The 21,549-nt window shown below is 30.2% G+C and overlaps 1 protein-coding gene across 9 annotated transcripts in view; it reads right to left on the bottom strand.

Moving 5' to 3' along the window:
* Positions 1-21,549, bottom strand: part of prom (prominin) — a 121,972-nt gene that overhangs the window by 61,802 nt on the left and 38,621 nt on the right. For all 9 annotated transcript variants that reach the window (XR_013008494.1, XR_013008493.1, XR_013008492.1 and 6 more), the window contains exons 7-10: positions 20,793-20,888; positions 18,957-19,159; positions 9,454-9,592; positions 4,977-5,147 (exon numbers count right to left, since the gene is read on the bottom strand). Coding sequence is in view for 6 of the 9 variants with exons in the window: in XM_076419319.1 (XP_076275434.1) it covers positions 4,977-5,147; positions 9,454-9,592; positions 18,957-19,159; positions 20,793-20,888 (609 nt within the window). In the remaining 3 variants the exon portion in view is untranslated. The remainder of the gene's footprint in view (positions 1-4,976; positions 5,148-9,453; positions 9,593-18,956; positions 19,160-20,792; positions 20,889-21,549) is intronic.

The raw sequence follows: 21,549 nt of genomic DNA on the forward strand, positions 1-21,549 counted from the left end.
CGAATCTACTGTTTAACGTGGGCTCCGAGTCTGGCCAGTGACCAATTTAGAAATCCTCCCAGAAGACATCCGGTCTTACCCAGACTGGTTACTGGGACCCTTGTCGGATTTTACACTCTTGCCTAGGACAACCACAAATATTAAACAATCAAAAACATAACTTTATAACTATTCCCTAGCAGAATTTGAACTCGTTTTGGTCCCTGTATTACCGAACTACCATAAAACTATTTATTTTAGACTTTACAACTGCTTATTTTTTCCTATGAAATTATTACTATGCAAAAAATAAAACATGTGACAAACCTTTCTGATAAAATAACATTTTTGGGTATAACACAACATTGCATTAGCTTTATACTTTCCTGGTAAAATCTTTTCAGAATGGAGGTAACGTTAAAAGTGGAGCAAACAGTATTAGGTATATACGGTTATTTTAGGGTTGTGGCGCCCTTACGTAAAATTACCCTTAAATAGCACGTGGCGTTTTAACGCGTCTGATATATGCCGGAGCGGCCCTTTATTTAAATATTTCCGTCCTTAAAAAGGCCTTTCGAAATTACGTCACCCGAGTCGCAACTCCTTATTATGTAGTATACAATGTTCACACATTTGATATGCTATATAACAGCCAATCGTTATCTGTGATATAAATACAAAATATAATATCAAGCTCTATATTCTGGCTTGTATATTTCTATTGATTTTTAATTAAAGTATAATTAGCAAACATCGTATAATTGCCATATGTTATTGCCAGATATTCCCTACCGCTGAAACATAGGGTTTATTTGTTAAACCATAACAGGAAAGAGTTTTTTTATTTAAATAATAATCCAAATAGTTATTCCACTTCAATGATTCATAGAACATAGATAGATAGAACATAGATAGTTGTGAAATCATCGAATGATTCAGTTTTCAAAGATACGACATAAGAAACTATTGGATAAATATGTTTTTATTGGTAATATGATGATAATAAAAACTTGGGAATCGGATTGACAGCTGTTACAAGTCAATTAAATTTCAACGATCTTCGATACTCCAATCTATGAATTTCTCATGAGAAAGTGACTCTAATATCTTCTTAATCCATTCTTAACATAAAGTTGTTTCAGATTCGTTGTTTAGATTTCAGTGGTATGACACCCCAATCTCATTGATACTGACTAAACACTCAATATTATCTTATCCGGTCACAATGACTCAAAGCGTTTCTTTTTAATCCATCATGATGATAAAGTTAGTGATAATACAATGCAACTGATACGGCACTAGGTATTCTAAGAAATTATAGGTTTATGGAGATATAATGTGAAGACAGGTATAGTATATTAGGATATGATTCAAACAGAGGCATTGCCTGTTCCTGTGCCAATAATTTGCTAGTTCTCTCAGTAAAATAAAATAATTTTAAAGAAAATACAATATAAACCCTTAAATTTCATAAGTAGACGGTCCATAGGTATCTAATCAGATCATAAGGCTTTTTCTTTGTTGAGTTTAACTATCAATCGGAAAATCAACTGGAATCAAGAAATATTATATATTAAGAAAGAAGAAAAGTGGACATTGGGATATCAATCGTTGTTGTTGTTATTATTATATATAACAATTATTTAAAACATTATCTAATAATAGTCATTTTGCTATAGACAAAACTTAATATATTAGCTATTATATTAAGATGTAGTTTAATCGAAGCATTTTTGATAGCATTTTTAGTGCATTAATGAAGGAATTGTATAAAAATCTCTAGTGATTTATAAAATTTTGTTTAAAAAAAGCAATTTTCATATGTAAATATGGCTGATAATGAAATATTTTAGCTACTACACATTACTACCAAAAACCAGAAATACTATATATAATATAGTAAAATAGATAATATAGTATTTTCATTATTTTAATCCTTACATAAAGCTTCATTTAATGTTATGGCCAAAATAAATTAAAAATGGTTCAATAATTTAGAGGAATATTTCTAGTGATACAGGTTATTGTGTTGGAGTTTTAAACTGAGTTTATTATATGCTATAAAATACAAATATTGTTAAGACCTTCATTAATATATTTAATTTTATATACGTAAACGACAAACATCATCATATTGGTAATAAAAATCGATCAGATATATTTCTAATATACTATAAATAATATTTATATGTGCTGTATTGGCATGAAACGTTTAATGAAGCCATAAAAACAGAATACAGGATATGTTTCAGACGGAAATAGAGATGAAAAAGCAGCATTGGGGGAAATTAAATTACTATATAAGAAAACCATCAACACGATAACGACAAATAATCAAGAGAGCAAAAAATTTCATGGCACATAAGCGTACGATAAGGCGGAAGTCCTCAAAACCACACCCCTCTTCACTATATTTATGAACGAAATAAGAAAGAACAGCAGCTGTAAGCGGATAAAAATGAAAAATTGCAGATGTGTGCCTGTTATATGATGTTGTAACATCTCTTAAAGAGGGTACACTTTTTTCACAGGTTTTCTTACTTTCACTTTTCAAATTATTTAAGATTTACGTTAGCAAGTGTAATTAACTGTAACTCTTAATTATGGTGGGTATAATTTTTGGTAATAATTTTTTAATGTTTCGTAGTATCCTAGATAAGGTGATACAAGGGTATATATTTTTTTAATCTAAGTTTGTTATTGCCTAATGCTACATTGTACTTTAATTAAAAAATAACTATTACAGAAAAGGCATAGTGACCATTCGACATTTAGTAGGCTGTTATTATTTTTTAATGTTTGGTAAAATCCTAGATAAGGTGACGTAAGGGTATAGATTTTTTTAATCTAAGTTTGTTATTGTCTATATGCTACATTGTACTTTAATTTAAAAAATAACTATTAGAGTAAAGGCATAGTGATCATTCGACAATAGTAGGCGATATTTGTAATCAAAGACAGTCGCTCAGGGCCTATGCTAAATGTTAGGTTTAGTTCAAATAAGCTCTGTTTAGAAACAAGGAGGCCTCAACATATAATTAAAAAAAATAACTCCATATTTTCCAGATAAAGTTGCTACATAATTTGAATAAAAATTTGTTGTTTTCTAATATATTAAACTAAATAGTTAACTCTAATAGTAATATAGTGCGTAAAAACTTTTCAATACTTAACTTATTAAATGTTTAAAAATAAAATCAAGGATTCCATTTGCTGATAATATTGCGATTCCTGCTGTTGGAGAGAATAGTGAAGAAGCTTCACGAAAAATACAACAGATGCATGATATAAATAATTGGACCTAAATATGAAAGACAAAAATTAACGAAAACAGATCTGTGCATGAGTAGCTCACGTACTATGAGACCTCACAAACACTAATAACAATAAATAATACAAAATTTCACCAACTTTTCAATTGTGAAGAACATGCAAAAAAGAATATAGAAAAATGTATTGCTTACTTGGAAAGAAATCATAATTATCAGTGTCATAATTACAATCATAATATTCATGAACAAAATCCTGAGAGGTATTGTAGATGCAACGAGATATTACAGGATTGATTAGTTACACTGAGACTTTAAGATACCGACTTTCACTTAGGAAATCAAGAAAATCATAGTGTAGTGAGATGCTTTTAACAGAAATGTAGTAGAGTTAATATAAAAACATTATTACACCATCTGTTAAGAGAGGGTCGATGGGCCCTCCTAGATATATAACTAGATTTAAATTATTGTGTAAATGAATAGTAGCTTAGTGGGCAATGATTAGTAGCAATGCAATAAATAAATAATAAAAATGTTTAAATAATATTAAGTTGATTTGACTTACTAAGTGTGAAACGTAATCTTTGTTGGGATAACGAGAAACGTATGTAGGGTGAAAAGCATATGCAGATTTTCACCCTTATTAAGCAGTGACAATATTTTAAACCAAAGGAAGATCTCTAAACGTGACAAAAATCACAGAAATGTCGAGTGCTATGTTGACCTTTAGTAAAAAAAGTTCCGATTGAATAAGTATTCTTCTTCCTAGAAATAGTAACAAACCAGGCTACAGAGGGGAATGTTCGATCAGGGAAAAGACGCAATATGTTTATCAAATCGACAGAAATCTACCCTAACCGTGAATATGTAAGAAATAATAGTGTCAGGTACAGAACAGAGCCTTCTTACCATAAAATAAAGCTGTCATGCTTTTGATTGAAGTGTATACATTTCAAACCTGTAAAGAGATCTGACATCAATGCTCACAACGAAATTAATTTAAATTAATTTAATCCATATTTCCTCCCTCTTGTGAAGACTGGCTAAGATAATAAATTTAAGCAAAATTATGTTATGGTGACCTGGAGAAGTGTTTTCAATTATTTTGAAAAGTTAAACGTAAATTTCCAAATGCGAATTGAGGTCATATGAATCTAAAATCTGTGTCTTGAAAGCCCATGTTTTTCGTTATTATATAGTTATTATATATTATATTGTATATCATATAATTATGTTGCCTGCCCCCATGTTGGATCTCTATGAAGTAGAACATTGCTGAAATTTATTGTTGATGTCTAAGTAATTATTTGATATTCAACAATCAATGAGGCATCTCTCTGAAATATGTTGCTTCTTTCGTCAGATTTGTTAGTAAATAGAAATATTTTAAATAATAGGTAATTTTTTTATCATAGAATATAGATTTCAAGAGATATTAAAAGTTCAATAATTATTATTAATTAGTTATTGATCATAAATGTTATCATGCATTCTTTTTAATTTCTATAATATTAGCAAAAGTGTAATTTGAAAGTACAATTTATTACAAATATTTTAATATTATTTTATATATTTTGTCAGATATTTTATTTCATAGAAACTTGTAAAAGGTATAATTAGTTTAAAATGACAGGAAAACATCATTGATTCTTAGATGCTTTAAAAATAATAATATATAATGTCAAGATTTGACAAGGTAAAAGTTATTAATAGGGTCATAATCACCTAGTATAGCCAGCCAGCGCCACAAATCCCATTTTATAATATCCTCCATAAAAGCGGATACTGTCCGTTGGCCGGAGCTCGTTTCTTCCGACAGCTCTCTAGCTAGAATGTCCAGATCGTGAGTAGCTTTGTACACATCGGAGCGCCTTTTACCAAGTATCGTTTTGATATCTGTAATATATTAGATGTTATTTTATATTTTTACAGTGATATTTTAAAATTTTAATATATGTAACTCTGTTATTACTTTATATTATTAAAAATATTATAAATTAATACTTAATGATTAAAAATAGTTACATTTTGAGTATTGCACTGTTATTTTATGTCTTTTAATAGTTTGTGATTTATCTGGGTATGGAAAATATGATTAGGCTAAATAGTAAACCCACTCCAGATAAACTCGAGTTGGTACAGACCGGTTTTACAAATATAACAAAAAAATATTAAACTAATTATTTATGATTAAAAAACTATGGCGGGGGACAAATGGGTTATTTTTTACTAAAATGCATTTAATCTCTTTCAAAGTAATTCCTTTCAATATCAATCCTTTTTGGTAATGTTTATTCCATTTTTCATATTAGTTAAATCCGATGATTAAGGCTATATGACATAAGGTGAAGAAACAATGAGTGACAAGTTACCGATGGAAGAATAAAGACTTATTAAGTTTAGACTCACTTGGTTCAACGGTTCCAAAACAAATTGTTTAGTGCATACTCTAATCGATCGATGCCCTACTACGTCTTTAATAAAGTGATATTCCCCGACTGCACTTCATTGTACTTACCAATAACCTAAACGTTTGATTAATGGACAGATATAGACTTTAGAAGATGATGCAGTCAGTATAAGATATAGTACACAAGAAATAACTTACTTAAATGATCCACGTGTCATGTAAATATTAGTTATCATATGGAATATTTATCACCTACTGGATGGGTTGTTTAACCATTAAGGGAAATAAGAAAATATCTCTATAGCTTTCTAATTGTAAAAATCATCCCAGTCACGCCGGTAACCGGGCTGGGTAAGACTGGATGACTTTTGGGATTGCCTCTAAGTTGGTCATTATGCTAACGGAATATTGTACAATTGTTGTAAGGAAACATCCGCCAATTACTTCAGTAATGTTGCAGATGGAAGTCTACTTATTCTGTTCTACCTCTGATACTCTCTGATACCGTAAGGGGTTCAATTATGTTGAGGTCTGGCAATTGTGCTGGCCAGCGAAGACATTCTGATACTCCCTCTTAAGGTTTTCCTTACTTTGGTTTATGATCGTTGTACCACATGGAAGGGTTTTCCAATCGCATCCTTTTATTACATGAATGTTGGCTTTATGGTAGTGTTAACCGGTACGCTGCACTGTCTTTGTATAAACAAGTAAGTAAACAAAACTCAAGTTAATGTTGCATTCGGCTATCAATTTTGCTGCTATAGTTTTATGTTATCTGGTCACAATCATTGTTAATGTTAATGTTCATCGGTAATTGTCAGTTAACTTGCCCACTATTTCTCTTCGACGATGATGTTTCCTCATGTTTTCTGTATGCTGTGTTTATAGTAAATAGTGTCGCTCGTAAATAATTTATTTTGTTTTTATATATTCAACCATAGCAGAGCAAATCGTATAATATAAGGATATGCAACTTGCAAGACTTGGCATGTAAACTAAGTAGAACATACGAGTCGTAATATTGTAAAAGCGAGTGTTATTTATTTATATCTTCTCGAAAATTTTTTCGTAAAACGCAAAGACATGTACCATTCAAGGTAATCATAAACCGTTTTTTTTATGGGACTTGGAATTCCCTCTGGTAGTTCGATATTTTACACCTTTTAATTTTGGGTCGCTTATGTTCTTAAAAAAGGTTTGAACGTTAATATAAGAAAACTATGTTGGATTGCCGCTTCTATTTAATTGTAGAATGTTTCGCCTCCGCCAATACTCAGCAATGTAAATAATTATTTCGCATGGAAATATTGTTGATGTTTCTTGGAGGGCTGTATTTGCCAGATTTGTTATCTTAACATATCCAAGGAGCGATACAAGGAACTTCATAAGAGGTCATTTCTGAAGAAACGACGCTCATGGTCACTACCTTTTTCGTATTCAGTTTATTTTACTCTGTTTTGTGCCGTTTTTGTATTTTAAATTCCCCTATCTTATTTATCAAATCTGTTTTTATTAAGTTCTACTCATTATTTTGCATTTATTATTATTTATTTGTTATTCTTCATTCATTGTCCTACTTATTTATTTATCCATTTATCGTTATTTTATTTTACTCTTTTATTTCTCAATATTTTATTATTTCTTGGAATCGTCGTATATTCTCCATTATTTTTAAATTATAGTAAATCAAAGATAATTGTTTTATGCTTGCACTGTAAATATAAATAATAACTATTTTATAAACCAGAAACTAACGTCAAAGTGACCACAGTTACTGATGTGTAGTTCTGATATCTGGATACCTTGAAGCTTTTGGTGGCAGGGTTTCTAGCATGTGGCCTTTGACTTTTTCCTTTGTACGCATTAGATATTCATCATAGTGTCAAAGATCTCGCGCGTTGCCTACCTTGATCTCATTGCACGTACATTATTGTTAGTGTTAGGACTTGAGCTGGTACGTTATCCGTTACTTTTCCTTCGTACCTTGAGCACATGTCATACTTCATCCTAGCATAGTTTATCCATTGCTATCAGTTACCGTTATTGTCTGTTTTATCAAAATTGTGCGTCAATGGTATTGACTACTGTGGGCTAAGATTGTTGCTAACCATCCTGATTATTCTATCATTATTATTGCCCACCATTATCATCGTATTTTGTCAAGATTACTTGGCATTAGAAGACACATGTCATTGAAAATTGGTTGCTTAGGTATGTATTCGTTATATTTTTCGGAAGAATCATCCGACCACCTCGATATTAAGATTTCGCACGCTTATTTACTTCATTTATTGTGCAATTAATTGCGTAAGTGTTATAATATCACTTATTTTGATCTCTGTTCTTATTTATTTAAGCGGTTAGATAGTTTTAACAGGTCAATTGAACAGTCCCCGACATATAGATGGCGCTACTAGAATTAAATCCATATGTTTTTTATTTAGCCCCAAACCTCAAAAGATGTGTGTATAAATTTAACAGTTTTCGGATCATTAGTTTGTCATTTATAGCATTTTGAGTGAAACAACTTTTGTTACTGTGAAAAAAATGGATGAAGAGGAATTTCGCGTGCTGATAAAATATTGCTTTTTGAAGGGAAAAATACAGTTGAAGCAAAAACTTGACTTGATGACGAATTCCCGAACACCACCCCCGGAAAATCAACAATCAATGATTGGTATGCTAAGTTTAGACCATAATTGAACTGTAAATTGAAAGTGAATGAAATAACAGACACTCTAAAGATATCAACTGAACGTGTACATGATATCATTAACGAATACTTGGGTATGAGAAAGCTGTGAGCAAAGTGGGTGCCGCGCGAGCTCAGTTTTGACCAAAAGCAAAGACGAGTTGATGATTCGAAGCAGTGTTTGAAGATGATCAAGCGTAATAAACCCGAATTTTTGCATCGATATGTGACAATGGATGAAACATGGCTCCATCATTTCACTCCGAAGTCCAATCAAAAGTCATCCGAGTAGACTGCACGCGATGAACCCGCCCCAAAGCGTGAGAAAGCGCAACAGTCTGCTGGTAAGGTTATGGCGTCTGTATTCTGGATGCACATGGAATAATTTTCATTGAATACCTTGAAAAAGGAAGGACCATTAACAGCGACTATTACATAGCATTATTGGATCACTTGAAGAACGACATCGCCGAAAAACGGTCGCATTTGAAGGAAAAGAAAGTGATGCTTCACCAAGACAATGTACTGTGTCACAAGTCAGTGGAAACGATGGCAAAAATCCATGAATTGGGCTTCGAACTCAATCCTCCTCCATTGTATTCTCCAGATCTAGCCCCCAGCGACTATTTCCTGTTCTCAGATCTCAAAAGAATGCTCGCTGGGAAGAAATTTCGTCGAACGAAGAGGTGATCGGCAACAGTGAGGCCTATTTTGAAACAAAGGGCAAATCGTACTACAAAAATGGTATCGAAAAGTTGAAGGGTTGCTATAATCAGTTTATCACCCATGAGGGGAATTATGTTGAATAAAATAAATTATTTTTGCAAAAAAATGTGTTTTACTATGGGGCAGGGCGGGGACTTTTCAATTGAACTACAACAACTACATCATTTACACAGAAGCAATGTTGTCAAGATGCAACAGGATATACTATATTGCACGGTAATCATGTTATTTTGTCTATTCCCTGTATACCATTACCATCCGATTAATGGTTCATATATATAATTATTGATTTTAATGCTACCGAATGAAATTTATCTAAAGAATCCCACATTCTTAGATATAAATCTTTTCCCAAAAAAAACCTATTTTTTTACCTGTTACGTATGGTGTCAGCTCCAAGGCAATTTGATCCGGAATGGCGAGAAAGGTTTTACGACCGGTCTCGATGCTTGTATTGAGGGATTTCTCCGTATTGAATCGGCCTAGTTGTAGGATTCTATCGTTCTGCGTCAACTGAAAATATCAAATCAATGCCTTTGTTATATGGTGGTTTAATAAAGCTTCAGCGATAATAGTATATATAATAATATATTCTACTTTATCCCTCTATTGAGTTTAGATTTAATTTTAATGATAAAACGTAGCTTTTTAAATAAACAATTATTTGTTTTATCAGTATTGCAGGGGGCTTGATTAATGTAACTAAGAATAAAGAAATATTGAGTTATGTTTGATCATTAACATTCTAAGAGCAATAAAGCACACGCTTTAAAAAGTTACCATATTAAATCACGAATCAGAAATGTTACGATATATTAATATTACTAAGCGTTTCCCTTGCATTACATTATGGAAAATTTTGGCGGTCTCTTGATTGAATTAAATAGGTGGAATTGTGCTAAAGTGGTAACTTAAAATGTAGTTGTGTCTATTATATTTGCGTGGATAATTTATTATAACTTTAAATAACCAATAATATTTAAAAGTGTATTGCAAGTCATTGGAATATACCAGAGATCTGTGTGACGCCATTTCATAGACAAGAAAATTGCTATGAAAGTCCAATTATCGTATGTAAGGAAAAAGAAGGATAATTTTTCAATAACACAATTTCAAAAATTGTTATATATTTTGGCAGATATGTATCTAATGTGTAATAATGATTGTGCTAAAATAATTGAACCTTTGGTAAACACGTAGTGTACTTTATATTCTCCTCTTTTTAATTTAATCTTCATGAATATTTAAATGGTGTTGAGACACTGGAACTACAATCTGTAATTGTTTTCAACATGTAGATGAATATAATACAAATATGTTCAAGGATTTTTCCAAAATTTTAAAGCCGCATGGCGTATGTCTTATCAAAATATAGTTATTATGGAGTGAAGTTCGTTTTTAACGATCCTCCATTTCTTACAAATGACATGATGATCATCATTATTGCAGCACCATTTGATGCGCAGGATATTTTTTAGTTTTTACAGTGTAGTTTTTAACTGATACAGAATTAATTCATATTGTTCTTCTAATTCCCCTCTAATATTTCAGTGGTTATTTGAGGAAGGATTTATCCATCTCATTAATTCAGGTGATTTATTCACTGATAAATACGGAAGTAAATAATCCTTTTTAAATCCTTAAAAATCACAATAAGAAGGGTTTTATTTTTAATTTTGCGTGGAAAAACGCGTGATACATTATTTATATTACTTAATCGTAAGCTCTCTTACCGTAGTAATAGATGTTCTAGTGCAGAGTCCATAATACTATATTACTATAGTTTATAACAACATACATTTTGGGTCTTATCATGTGGATGCTAGTACTATCCATAAATCGTATGAACGTAATGAACTTAGTGACTAATTTACTATACTATTTCCATTAGTAATTAATTATATTTATGTTTTATCTCAAAAATAATTAAATGAGTCATTGCGTGCCCTTTGTGACACACTTTGACACCATTTGATGCTCAAGATATTTTTTAGTTTTTACAGTTTAGTTTTTAACTGATACAGAATTAATTCATATTGTTCTTCTAATTTCCCTCTAATATTTCAGTGGTAATTTGAGGAACGATTTATATTTAATCCCTTTTCCATCTCATTAATTCAGGTGATTTATTCACTGATAAATACGGAAGCAAATAATCCTTTTTAAATCCTTAAAAATCACAATAGGAAGGGTTTTATTTTTAATTTTGCGTGAAAAAACGCATGGTATATTATTTATATTACTTAATAGTAAGCTCTCTTACCGTAGTAATAAATGTTCTAGTGCAGAGTCTATAATACTATATTACTAAAATGTATGTTGTTTAAAACAACATACATTTTGGGTCTTATCATGTGGATGCTAGTACTATCCATAAATCGTATGAACGTAATGAACTTAGTGACTAATTTACTATACTATTTCCATTAGTAATTAATTATGTTTATGTTTTATCTCAAAAATAATTAAATGAGTAATTGCGTGCTCTTTGCGACATTTTTATTAACTTAATAATGTACCGAGCAAAATCAGTAGCGGTATAGAAAAATACAGAGATAATAAAAAGCACAAAATACTAAGTTCGTTTTTAGAGACCCTCCATAGATTTCTTACAAATGACATGATGATCATCATTATTACAGCACCATTTGATGCTCAAGATATTTTTTAGTTTTTACGATTTAGGTTTTAACTGATTCAGAATTAATTCATATTGTTCTTCTAATTTCCCTCTAATATTTCAGTGGTTATTTGAGGAATGATTTATATTTAATCCTTTTGCCATCTCATTGATTCAGACGATTTATTCACTGATAAATACGGAAGTAAATAATCTTTTTTAAATCTTTAAAAATCATAATAGGAAAGGTTTTGTTTTTAATTTTGCGTGGGAAAACGCGTAATACATTATTTATATTGCTTAAACGTAAGCTCTCCTACCGTAGTAGTAGATGTTCTAGTGCAGTGTCCATATTACTATATTAATATAGTTTAAAACAACATACATTTTGGGTCTTATCATGTGGATGCTAGTACTATCCATAAATCGTATGAACGTAATGAACTTAGTGACTAATTTACTATACTATTTCCATTAGTAATTAATTATGTTTATGTTTTATCTCAAAAATAATTAAATGAGTAATTGCGTGCTCTTTGCGACATTTTTGTTAACTTAATAATGTACCGAGCAAAATCAGTAGCGGTATAGAAAAATACAGAGATAATAAAAAGCACAAAATACTAAGTTCGTTTTTAGAGACCCTCCATAGATTTCTTACAAATGACATGATGATCATCATTATTACAGCACCATTTGATGCTCAAGATATTTTTTAGTTTTTACGGTTTAGGTTTTAACTGATTCAGAATTAATTCATATTGTTCTTCTAATTTCCCTCTAATATTTCAGTGGTTATTTGAGGGATGATTTATATTTAATCCTTTTGCCATCTCATTGATTCAGACGATTTATTCACTGATAAATACGGAAGTAAATAATCTTCTTTAAATCTTTAAAAATCATAATAGGAAAGGTTTTGTTTTTAATTTTGCGTGGGAAAACGCGTAATACATTATTTATATTGCTTAAACGTAAGCTCTCCTACCGTAGTAGTAGATGTTCTAGTGCAGTGTCCATATTACTATATTAATATAGTTTAAAACAACATACATTTTGGGTCTTATCATGTGGATGCTAGTACTATCCATAAATCGTATGAACGTAATGAACTTAGTGACTAATTTACTATACTATTTCCATTAGTAATTAATTATGTTTATGTTTTATCTCAAAAATAATTAAATGAGTAATTGCGTGCTCTTTGCGACATTTTTGTTAACTTAATAATGTACCGAGCAAAATCAGTAGCGGTATAGAAAAATACAGAGATAATAAAAAGCACAAAATACTAAGTTCGTTTTTAGAGACCCTCCATAGATTTCTTACAAATGACATGATGATCATCATTATTACAGCACCATTTGATGCTCAAGATATTTTTTAGTTTTTACGGTTTAGGTTTTAACTGATTCAGAATTAATTCATATTGTTCTTCTAATTTCCCTCTAATATTTCAGTGGTTATTTGAGGGATGATTTATATTTAATCCTTTTGCCATCTCATTGATTCAGACGATTTATTCACTGATAAATACGGAAGTAAATAATCTTCTTTAAATCTTTAAAAATCATAATAGGAAAGGTTTTGTTTTTAATTTTGCGTGGGAAAACGCGTAATACATTATTTATATTACTTAAACGTAAGCTCTCCTACCGTAGTAGTAGATGTTCTAGTGCAGTGTCCATATTACTATATTAATATAGTTTAAAACAACATACATTTTGGGTCTTATCATGTGGATGCTAGTACTATCCATAAATCGTATGAACGTAATGAACTTAGTGACTAATTTACTATACTATTTCCATTAGTAATTAATTATGTTTATGTTTTATCTCAAAAATAATTAAATGAGTCATTGCGTGCTCTTTGCGACATTTTTATTAACTTAATAATGTACCGAGCAAAATCAGTAGCGGTATAGAAAAATACAGAGATAATAAAAAGCACAAAATACTAAGTTCGTTTTTAGAGACCCTCCATAGATTTCTTACAAATGACATGATGATCATCATTATTACAGCACCATTTGATGCTCAAGATATTTTTTAGTTTTTACGGTTTAGGTTTTAACTGATTCAGAATTAATTCATATTGTTCTTCTAATTCCCCTCTAATATTTCAGTGGTTATTTGAGGAAGGATTTATATTTAATCCTTTTGCCATCTCATTGATTCAGACGATTTATTCACTGATAAATACGGAAGTAAATAATCTTCTTTAAATCTTTAAAAATCATAATAGGAAAGGTTTTGTTTTTAATTTTGCGTGGGAAAACGCGTAATACATTATTTATATTACTTAAACGTAAGCTCTCCTACCGTAGTAGTAGATGTTCTAGTGCAGTGTCCATATTACTATATTAATATAGTTTAAAACAACATACATTTTGGGTCTTATCATGTGGATGCTAGTACTATCCATAAATCGTATGAACGTAATGAACTTAGTGACTAATTTACTATACTATTTCCATTAGTAATTAATTATGTTTATGTTTTATCTCAAAAATAATTAAATGAGTAATTGCGTGCTCTTTGCGACATTTTTATTAACTTAATAATGTACCGAGCAAAATCAGTAGCGGTATAGAAAAATACAGAGATAATAAAAAGCACAAAATACTAAGTTCGTTTTTAGAGACCCTCCATAGATTTCTTACAAATGACATGATGATCATCATTATTACAGCACCATTTGATGCTCAAGATATTTTTTAGTTTTTACGGTTTAGGTTTTAACTGATTCAGAATTAATTCATATTGTTCTTCTAATTCCCCTCTAATATTTCAGTGGTTATTTGAGGAATGATTTATATTTAATCCTTTTGCCATCTCATTGATTCAGACGATTTATTCACTGATAAATACGGAAGTAAATAATCTTTTTTAAATCTTTAAAAATCATAATAGGAAAGGTTTTGTTTTTAATTTTGCGTGGGAAAACGCGTAATACATTATTTATATTACTTAAACGTAAGCTCTCCTACCGTAGTAGTCGATGTTCTAGTGCAGTGTCCATATTACTATATTAATATAGTTTAAAACAACATACATTTTGGGTCTTATCATGTGGATGCTAGTACTATCCATAAATCGTATGAACGTAATGAACTTAGTGACTAATTTACTATACTATTTCCATTAGTAATTAATTATGTTTATGTTTTATCTCAAATATAATTAAATGAGTCCTTGTGTGCTCTTTGTGATATTTTTATTAACTTAATTATGTACCGAGCAAAATCAGTAGCGGTATAGAAAAACACGGAGATAATAAAAAGCACAAAATACTAAGTTCGTTTTTAACGACCCTCCATGGGTTTCTTACAAATTACATGATGATAATCATTATTGCAGCACTATTTTATGCTCAAGATATCTTTTAGTTTTTACAGTTTAGTCTTTAGCTGATACAGAATTAATTCATACTGTACTTTTAATTTCCCTCTAATATTTCAGTGGTTATTTCAGGAACGATTTATATTTAATCCTTTTGCCATCTCATTGATTCAGATGATTTATTAACTGAAGTATGAATACGGAAGTAAATAATCTTTTTTAAATCGTTAAAAATCACAATTGGAAGGGTTTTATTTTTAATTTTGCTTGGAAAAACGCGTGATACATTATTTATATTACTTAAAAGTAAGCTCTCTTATCGTAGTAATAGATATTCTAGTGCTTTATCCATAATACTATATTACTATAGTTTAAAACAACATACATTATGATTCTTATCATGTGGATGCTAGTACTGTCCAGAAATTGTATGAATGTAATGAACTTAGTGACTAATTTACTATACTACTTATATTACTAATTAATTATGTTTATGTTTTATCTCAAAAATAATTAAATGAGTCATTGCGTGCTCTTTGTGGCATTTTTATTAACTTAATTATGTACCGGGCAAAATCAGTAGCGGTATAGAAAAACACAGAGATAATAAAAAGCACACAATGCTAATAAAAAAGAAATAATTACTAATGTAACCACGTGTTACAGATCACCATTGGCTCCGGTCCAACATACATTATACATCTTGTTTTTTTTTCTGCCGCTATAATTCAGATAGTAAATTTGTACACGATATAACAAAAAAAGGTCGTAAACGCAACAATGCTTTGCTTTTATGCTACGTTTTATAAATTAATCAGTAGCCCGTCCATTTTTCGGAGTATTCTGGCCTTTTCTCAGAGAGTCTGTGTATTTTTCAAAAAAAAAAACAATAAAAAAATAAAAACAATAAAAATGCTGGTAAACAACATTTTGTTATTTATATTTTAATCGCCTTAAATCAATTTAATATGTTTTATATAATGTATGATCTTAGTAATACGAGGGTTGCTGTTTATATTTCTTATGCTATTTGACAACACCAATTATTGCCTCTAAAACAAATAATATAATAATAAATCCAAATGAAACTGCAGTTATTATCTTATAATTTTTTATTTATTAATATATTATTACTTGTCATTCCCAAGTAACATACCATTGGTCTTTATAGTGGCTTCAAACTTCATTACAAACTATACACGATCACACGGTTTGGTTCTCTTGAGTATGCGTCCTATTTGACTGAGACTCAGTGGAGACTGGTAAGATTCAGACTGAGAGGTGTGTTTCCTTGTCATTTGATAGATCACGTAAATTATTATTTATTCGTTTTAGTTTTCCAATGTTTCCTCTTTTAATCTTTGTTTTATATTGTTTAACCTATATTTATTTTCAGATGTTCTATTTTGTTGTCTATTTTTTGTATTTTTTCGCTTTTCAGCTACCATATTCCAAAGATGACATATTAAAATTGCGAATTATTTTTTTTTAAGGAAATATCAGCATTTGGTAAAAAGACCATCATAAGAAAACATATTTACTTCGTCGGTTCAACGAAATCTGTTCTTTGGTTGCTTTCTATTATTACTACGGAACTAAGTTTGAACGACCGGGCTGGCGAAAAATGTATAGCGAAAAAGTATTCATACTTAAAAAAAAATTAATATATAAAAAAGGAATTGCTAAAATATTTGTATTATATTATGATAATAAAACTTTAGTTACAGTTTTTTCGAAATTGGGTTAATATATGGTATGCGTAACGTTATAACACAAATATATTATTCAAGGCTTTCTGTATATTCTACTTGCATAAAATAACGATTATGATATAACAAAATCTTATATATTTATATAGATATAAATGATGGATATTATTTTTATATAATTTTGTTATTTTTTAATAATTATAATACAGTTTTTCTTACTAACAGTATCTTTCTATTTTCTTATGAAATATATTTTCTTAGAAAAACCTTTTCTGGTGGTATGGGGAAGAAAATATGTATAGTTTTCAGATATGGTTAACGTTACTCGAGAAATAAATGGATTATTGATTAACGAATAAAGCGTAACAAAAAAGCTGTTGTATTTACGGCCTACTCTTATCCCATTGTCTACAAATTTACTTTTGGAATGTTATCACGCTAATAGAAAACGTGTGTTTTTAAAATTGTTGTTACATTAAACTGCGTCTATGTATTAGAACCTTGATTAGGACTTATGGGTTCCAAATATGTGGTTGCACTATAACATCAAGCCAAGTACAACAGAAGTGTAATAATATATTGATTTTTAAATTTAGATTGTACTAAGCTTATCTAAAGTAAGTCGTAATTAATTTAAAAAAAACATAGGTTTTGGCATATAATTGAAAGTAGATATATAGAGATAGAGTTGTAATTTTGTACCCTTCATAATACTTACTCTTACCGTAGTGTACAAATAATGCAAAATAATCTCATATAAAACCATATATAGTACGCCTAGGCATATTTTAGCACGTAGTACCAGAGTATAGGCGTTTCTTGTATTTTGTGCTATTCTAATTTAAGTTCACTAGGTTCAAAGGCAAACTATTTGTCCACAATGCTTGATCATTACATTTTCATATGAGGCCCAGCAAAAGCTCCAAATCTATGTATGACGTAGTTATTCTGGTCGCAGAGAATAGTTTATAGGCACATGTCTTATTGGTACATTATTGAAATAATTTTATGTTTAAAATATTTTTATGTATTGTAATACGTATCGATGCTGTTAAGTTTACTAATTTAATTATACATCAGCAAAATCAATTTTCGTTCTAAGACAGAAGAACATAAATGTGGTTAAATTTTGGAATGCGCTAATTAGGCAACGTAGTTTGAATATCAGTAATTTATTGCTGTGAAGTCCAACAAGTGTCAGTAAAATCTCGTCATAATTAGATTAGTCTTTTTTCTTGTATATAAAATAATTTGATGAGCTATACTTCACCAGATTAAAGGAATTATACATAGTTAACTAAAGTTTTTACAACCTGACATACATATGACAAATATGGCAAATGTGTATAATTTAAATCGCCTTGTGTTAGTATTAATTATGTAAAATAAAAAATTCGGTAGCCCTGTCAAGTGAATTTGCATGTGTATGTGAAAATTATCAACGTGCAATTGCTCAGTGGTTTTATCATCTTTAGGTAGGCAAGGTAAATATAGGATACACGATTTGAATAATACTACTCTTAAAATTCCCAATTGGCGATTATATATTTATCATTGGGTGGTCTTTAATATTTTACCAAATATCATAGCTAGCGTGTCTGGAGTTCTCACACATTTCTATTCTATAAGAGTTCCAGCATTTTGTAAAAGTGTTATTTCTATCATACAGTGCACAATCTGCGAATAGATTTTGGGCAAATTTAGTGTATTGATCTTGATAAATTCCAGTCCAATTTTTTTATTTAACTTTTCTATCCGTTGGTAGAATAAAACCGAATTTTCTTACTGAGAGATATAAGATAAATGAATCAAGAAGCACGTCAACAACTTCAGAAGTTGGAGAGCGGAAATTATGGTTAGGAAGCGTAAAATGACGTCAACGATGCTGATTAGTATTTGACTTAATATGGCGAATTTTAAGATTTTGTGTTTTTGTTTCTACTGAAATTTTAAATTAAAATGTTAATACAATTTATATATTTTATAACATAATTTATAATTTCAATTAAAATTTTAATTTAAAAATAAACCTTGCTTTGAGAATCCGTCTATCATATACTATTAGAGTAAATCAATATTTTTGTGAATCTTTATTACAGTAATCATGCCTATTATATTACTTCTTTTGGAGTGATATTCGTTTAAAGTAAATTCCAATAACGTCTCAAACCAGTAACACGACAAGGGACATAAAGTCGACTTACGTTTTTCATTGGCAGCGATAAATCGAAACTGAAAAACTGAACGGTGTTGCACAGCGGTCTATCTTTGGGGCCGCACTGTTGTTGCAGGACTTTCAACTGTCTGGAGATTTCCTGCAGTTCCTCTTGCAAGACGTTTCCGGCTTGGACAGCCGAGTCGCAGTCGATCAGCAGTTCGGATACGATTGAAGCGGCTTTTGCGGCGGCTGTAAAATCATTTCGTTTTATTGGAATCGCGATAAAGGCCGGTCGGTGCTTTCTTAGGTAATTCGGTTGCCATTCGGAGGCTTTTCGAATGGAGAAATGGAATTTCGGACCGGATTAACGATTTGAAAATTTCTGTTGGCGTTTGAGGAAACATATTTCTATCACACAAGATTAAAAATCCTTGTGGTTGATAAAAGTAATTGAAAATACTTGTTACTTAGAGATTTTATTTATTTGAATGTCTATGGAACCGATATTGTTTCGGATTATAAATAGATTGTATTTTCATAAGCTGGGTCAACAGTTGGATTTAAATTAAGTTTCACATTTCTCAAAATAGATTCTAAAAGCTGCAGATCTCTTTGATCGGATTTAATAATCTTTGTAATACGTAAAATAAACTTGGTTATAATAGTCATTATAATATTTAATTATAATTGTCATTATATTATATACTTATAATCAAATTAATAAATGTAGTTATAATAGGATGATAATTTTATCAAATAACAATGAATCGCTTGTCTGATTCACATTCATTTTAATTGTAGATGTAGTTAATATTTTTCTGCTTATTGGAATAATTTTAAAATAAAAGATGGGATAACACAATTATTCTGCATCAACAGATATATTAGCTATGAGTTAATAATACAAGTATATATAGTTCAACTTTTTATAATTAGCCTTAATTTTCGAAATATTCAATAAATTCATTATTTAATTCATTATTTGTGGTAATTTTGCAATAAAACTGTCGATTGTGTAGTTATAATAGATTAATGGTTACCGAGATAGTCGTGAACAACACTTTGAAATGATGCCCATTTCGCTGCTACATCAGGCGTTAAACATTTTATAAACTTTAAGCCAGCGATAAGTTTACGAATATCAAATCCTACTAATATTCTTATATTATTCCGAAATCGCTTTACCCGTCGGTGATGAACACGAAGTTCTTATGTCGTCCATACTTGGAATTGGCTTGGATATTAACCATACGTCAGGATATTTATAATACGCTATTTTTTGCATTTATACTGAAGACATCCATCGGGAAAATAGTCGTTATGTACATGATTTTTCTGTTCTCTCCGTAACATCACAGAAAATGAGATGTATTCATTTTCATCAAGTGGTCTTTGTTCTCTTTTCGGTACCGGAGTAGTAGTGGAAATACCCATCTATGATTTGTTATGATTTTTCTATGTTTACCTAGCATACGACATCGATAAACAAAACAAATATAATTTGAATCGATTTTGCAACATTGTCTCTGCATTTTAAGACGTTCGGAGGTATAATTATACGATAAAAATAAGGTCCAAATAACGTTTAACGCGCGGTTTTTAGACGGGAGCCGTTATAAGAGCACTGTGCGGCTATCATGCGTGAACTCGAAAACCAGAATCAGGCACACGTATTGAAGATCCGTGTTGAGGGTATCAAAAACCATTAAGAATCATTCTCATCTGCTCCAGTCCAAAAGCTGACCCGAATTTGTGAACTTTTATAATTGGTTAAAAGTTATACTGAACTGTTACATTAATATTTTTGCCTAAAATTTTTTAACCTAAACCATATTGGTCTAATGTTTTCTTATACCGAAAATAAAAATACTATAATTATTACCTGATTTGAGATCTTCTAGCTCGACAAGAGCTACATCAATCCCAATTTCAGTGGACAATTCTTGCTGAAAGGATGCCCCGAGTAGTGCATCTATATCTAAAATAAAAGAGGTTGCTTTAGTGGTATTATATAGCATGCAATTAATTTTTCATGAATCGCAAAATGTAATTTTCATTTTCATTAAATGTTGATAATATTTACGAGAACTTAAATAAACAATTTTAATTGAAATGTTTACATTTAATTAAGCTTTATTTTAAATACACAGACCTTTCATGCTGAAATTTATACTGAAAGCTTAATCGAATATCGGTCTCATATATTTAAATAGGATAGAGGGATTGGTATTGAGTTGTGCTATTATTTTCGCCTTTACTTACCTATATTTTAACAACAGAAATATAAAGCTTTACTTGTTGAACCTTAGGTATACGCTTACAATTATTATTAAGACGTTAAATTTATGTAGTAATTTGTTATTAGATACTGTATTTGTAATGAAGAATCTAGAAGTTCGGTTGACTGTAGCAGGCAAGCAGACATATAAAAGATACGTCTAGATAAAATATAAAATAATCTAGCCTTTGGGAAATCAAATCTAAGTTTTAAATTCGTTTTTTTACAGTCAGACAATATTATCCTTGTTATTTTGTTATATTTAAAAGGAGATAGAATGCTGTTAGAGATGTTTGAACATGTAACGTAATGAGCCTGCAAGAAATGTCCGTTTGCCAAACTTATGAAAATTCTTCAAAAT

The sequence above is a fragment of the Rhynchophorus ferrugineus genome, unplaced genomic scaffold (genome assembly GCF_030347505.1).
Source record: "Rhynchophorus ferrugineus isolate W39M unplaced genomic scaffold, kcgeb_rfMv2 rfM1, whole genome shotgun sequence".
Taxonomy (NCBI): Eukaryota; Metazoa; Arthropoda; class Insecta; order Coleoptera; family Curculionidae; genus Rhynchophorus; species Rhynchophorus ferrugineus.